This window comes from Stegastes partitus, unplaced genomic scaffold (assembly GCF_000690725.1).
Source record: "Stegastes partitus isolate 25-593 unplaced genomic scaffold, Stegastes_partitus-1.0.2 Scaffold112, whole genome shotgun sequence".
Classification (NCBI taxonomy): domain Eukaryota; kingdom Metazoa; phylum Chordata; class Actinopteri; family Pomacentridae; genus Stegastes; species Stegastes partitus.
Genome location: NW_007577843.1, coordinates 396,194 through 399,434, shown reverse-complemented (window position 1 = coordinate 399,434; position 3,241 = coordinate 396,194). Strand labels below are relative to the sequence as shown.

The following is a 3,241-nucleotide window of genomic DNA, read 5'->3' as shown; positions in this document are numbered from 1 at the left end:
CCACCTTGAAGCCCCACCTCAGCAGATGTAAATACAAAAAACACTGAATAAAAGTAATTCCACAGGTACCACAAGTTGAAAGGTTATCTATCCCCGTCTCTTCTTACTAACCTGAGCAAACCACACACAGTATACGGGTGCTGCCACCTTCAATGTCTCCCTCCTTCCTCAATCTGTACCTATGGTCAATGTTTGCCACTTTCCGGTTGGCAGGTTGAGTGTATGTGTGTGTTTGTGGGCGCACACTGATGGAAGGGGGTGTGTGGGGGACTTTTAAAAAATAAGATATCTCTGTACATCTCAAATTCTGTCAGGCTTGAGCGAAACCAAGTCTCTGTGTGAAGCAGACCCCGAACCGGCAGCCAACATCAGCGCCGCACCCCTACTAATGCTCTTGTGGCTGAATGGAAGCTGATGTCTTCAGAAAGGCTCTAAAATGTGGTGGAAAGCGAGAGGGCTGTTATAGCAGCAGATTTAGGAATCACATACTGATGTCATGTTTAGATATCCACATGGTCATACAAAAGAAAAGAGTTTTTTAGAATCAATATCAATTAAGCTACAAATAAAACATTTTCCACACAGACTAGAAACGACGAAACCACACTGAGCTCTCAAAATCTTATGTTTTACTGGAAATATAGCTGATTGAACAAATACATTTATACACTTTTTTTTTTTTGGACATCCATGTCCCTTCCTATGCGTAAGAAACAGTTCTGTTCTTAATTTACACTGTAAAAAAATCTGTTGTCACAGTTAACATATCAAGGCATTTCTCCGTGGTACCTCATTCTCTGCATTACAAAACTATTATTCAGTATGAAAGGAGCGACAGGCTCTTCCCTCAGCCAAAGAAGAGAAAATAATGAAGTTAAGGTTCCCAGTCTCAGAGGCAAGGACAGATACAACGTAGGAAATGATAAACACAGAAATGCTAAATGCTTGTTTTTTGCATTTGTACAGCAGTGACTGAAAAAATATATTTTATTTCACATAGAAAATTTATTTTTTTGATGAATTACTGACTATTCTCTATAATTCATCGATAAACAGATTGAAAAATGAAATGTGAAACTATAATTTGTCATTTACAATTCATTTCATGGAGGATTTGCCAAAAAATTGCTGTGCAGCATTTAATCACTTGATGTTTCCTTGCTGTGAAGGCGGATGAGTACCTCAGGGTGTCTCTAAAGTGCATACACATAGAAAAATAAGGGTATTTGAGTCATCGCTCGTTATTAGCGTCAGCCGACAGCGTCACTGTTCCTCATGATATGTGTGTGTGTGGTGTGTTGACAGCAGTGACGGGACTGTAGGGTCAGACTGACTAACCAAAGACACTGAGGCAAATATTCACAAAATAATTCAATACAAGGAGAAGCACAATTAAAATGATGGTGCATCATCCTGGCTCAGGATGGCCTCTGGAGGGAGACTATGGATGACAGTAAGCATGACTGGACTGCGTACAGTAAAGGCAATGAATCTGAGTTATCTTATTGGACAGAAATCTGTGCATTTTCCTGTTATTTGTGACTACAGGATACAAATAAGCGTGTGTTATGCTTGAGGAAATAAAACCCTGTTTTTCAGTGACATGTCTATTGTCAGATGAGTAAACCACTATATGTTGTTTCTGCTCGTTAGTCGTTAGATGAATCCCATTTGAGGCTTCAAAATGATCTTATTACATTAAATAATTTCGGTGTTGAATTTGTCTTTCAAAGTGCCTACAGAAACCATAAACTGTGTATAAAAGATGGACAGAGCAACAGTGACATCCCTAATTGATTTGTGGATTTGTGTTTTAAAACCTTGAGTTCAGTCAACACTACTTTGGTCCTTTGAACCTGAACACGATGAGCAGCCGGTGGATCTGATTGGATAACCAAAGGACTCCACACAGTGATACGGTATGAACCAGTCAACCAAAAGGTAGCCAAGCTCTCAAACATACTCTGCTTTACCGTTTATTTTACTCTAAATGATGCCATAAATTACAAACTAAACACCATCATGTGTTCAAATACGTCTTGGAATTTTTTGAATGAGGCCAATAAAAAAAAAATGTTTACTGAAGTAACAAATCAAGGGAGAAGCAGGGCCATTTTTCTTTTAATTCTATAGTCTGACTAACTGGAGATGTCGCCCCCTGTTGGCTGTGAGAACCAAAGCAGGTGAAAGTCACTTCTGTGCTGCCATCAGTTTTCATTCTCAGAGGTTACGTCCATCTTTTAAATACAGTCTGTGATAGAAACAAACACCTGCAGCAACAGGTGGCTTTACAGTAAAGTTTAGTTTCCCTTGTCCACATCAACACGGAACATTTCAGATCTACCCGTTCTGGTCACTTTGTTGCTTGACAAGCCAGTCTGACAGTCTTAAACAACAAGACGGTGGCAAGTAAGTGTTACTGCAGCATCTACCTGTTCAATCCACTGTAACACTCAGCAGGTCAGCTGCATATAGATGTGTCTGCTGGTGAACTTTAATTAGAAGTGAGATGATCTGTTCTCGGGGAGCCAATACTTTGGTACCAAGTGGAGGCCTATATTCTGGTGGTTCTACTCTTTCTAAGCTTCCCAGGTCTGAGGAACTGATTTTGCCTCCAGGCTTCTGGAAGTGAGATCTTCCCTGTCAGAGCTCTCTCTGTAGCACACTGGTTTCTTTTTGTTTTTGTAGTTTGGTGACAGATTTACAACAGATTACACCTCCACACAAATGTTGCTTTTCTCTTAACTTGTAGTTGTGTTGTACTGTGTTGGTTATCAGATACCATGTAATGTTGCTGTACTGTCAGCCTCCATATCTTGCAGTGTACACACCTCACTCATATTCATGCAGACAAGAATTCTAAGATGTATGCGGGGCTGTTACCACATGCTCTCTACTGTGTTTTTATTGTGTGTGTTTGGTGTGTCATGTGTGCTTGTGTCTTTGTTATTTGCACATGTACAGCACATATATACTATACGTTTAGCAAGATTGTATCAATATATTGGTCAAAATGTCTGGTTTCATTAAAAAGCAAAATTGCACATTTAATTTCAGTCAGAATTCAGATCAAGTTTAAACTGAGTTCTCCTAGTATTGAATAAAATCTATGTAAGTTCCCCACAATAATTGAGATTCTGCTTATTTTGGCCAATCCTTAGTATCAGAGCACTGGATCAAACCCCTGATTTTGTCCATGCAGCTGTGTGTGTGTGTGTGTGTGTGTGTGTGTGTGTGTGTG

General features: G+C 39.6%; 1 protein-coding gene across 1 annotated transcript in view; it reads right to left on the bottom strand.

Annotated features, from left to right (window-relative positions):
* Positions 1-1,837: 1,837 nt before the first annotated feature.
* The window catches only part of cftr (CF transmembrane conductance regulator), a 47,032-nt gene continuing 45,628 nt past the window's right edge, over positions 1,838-3,241 (bottom strand). The window contains exon 27 of the mRNA XM_008278007.1: positions 1,838-1,882. Coding sequence (XP_008276229.1) covers positions 1,838-1,882 — 45 coding nt within the window. The remainder of the gene's footprint in view (positions 1,883-3,241) is intronic.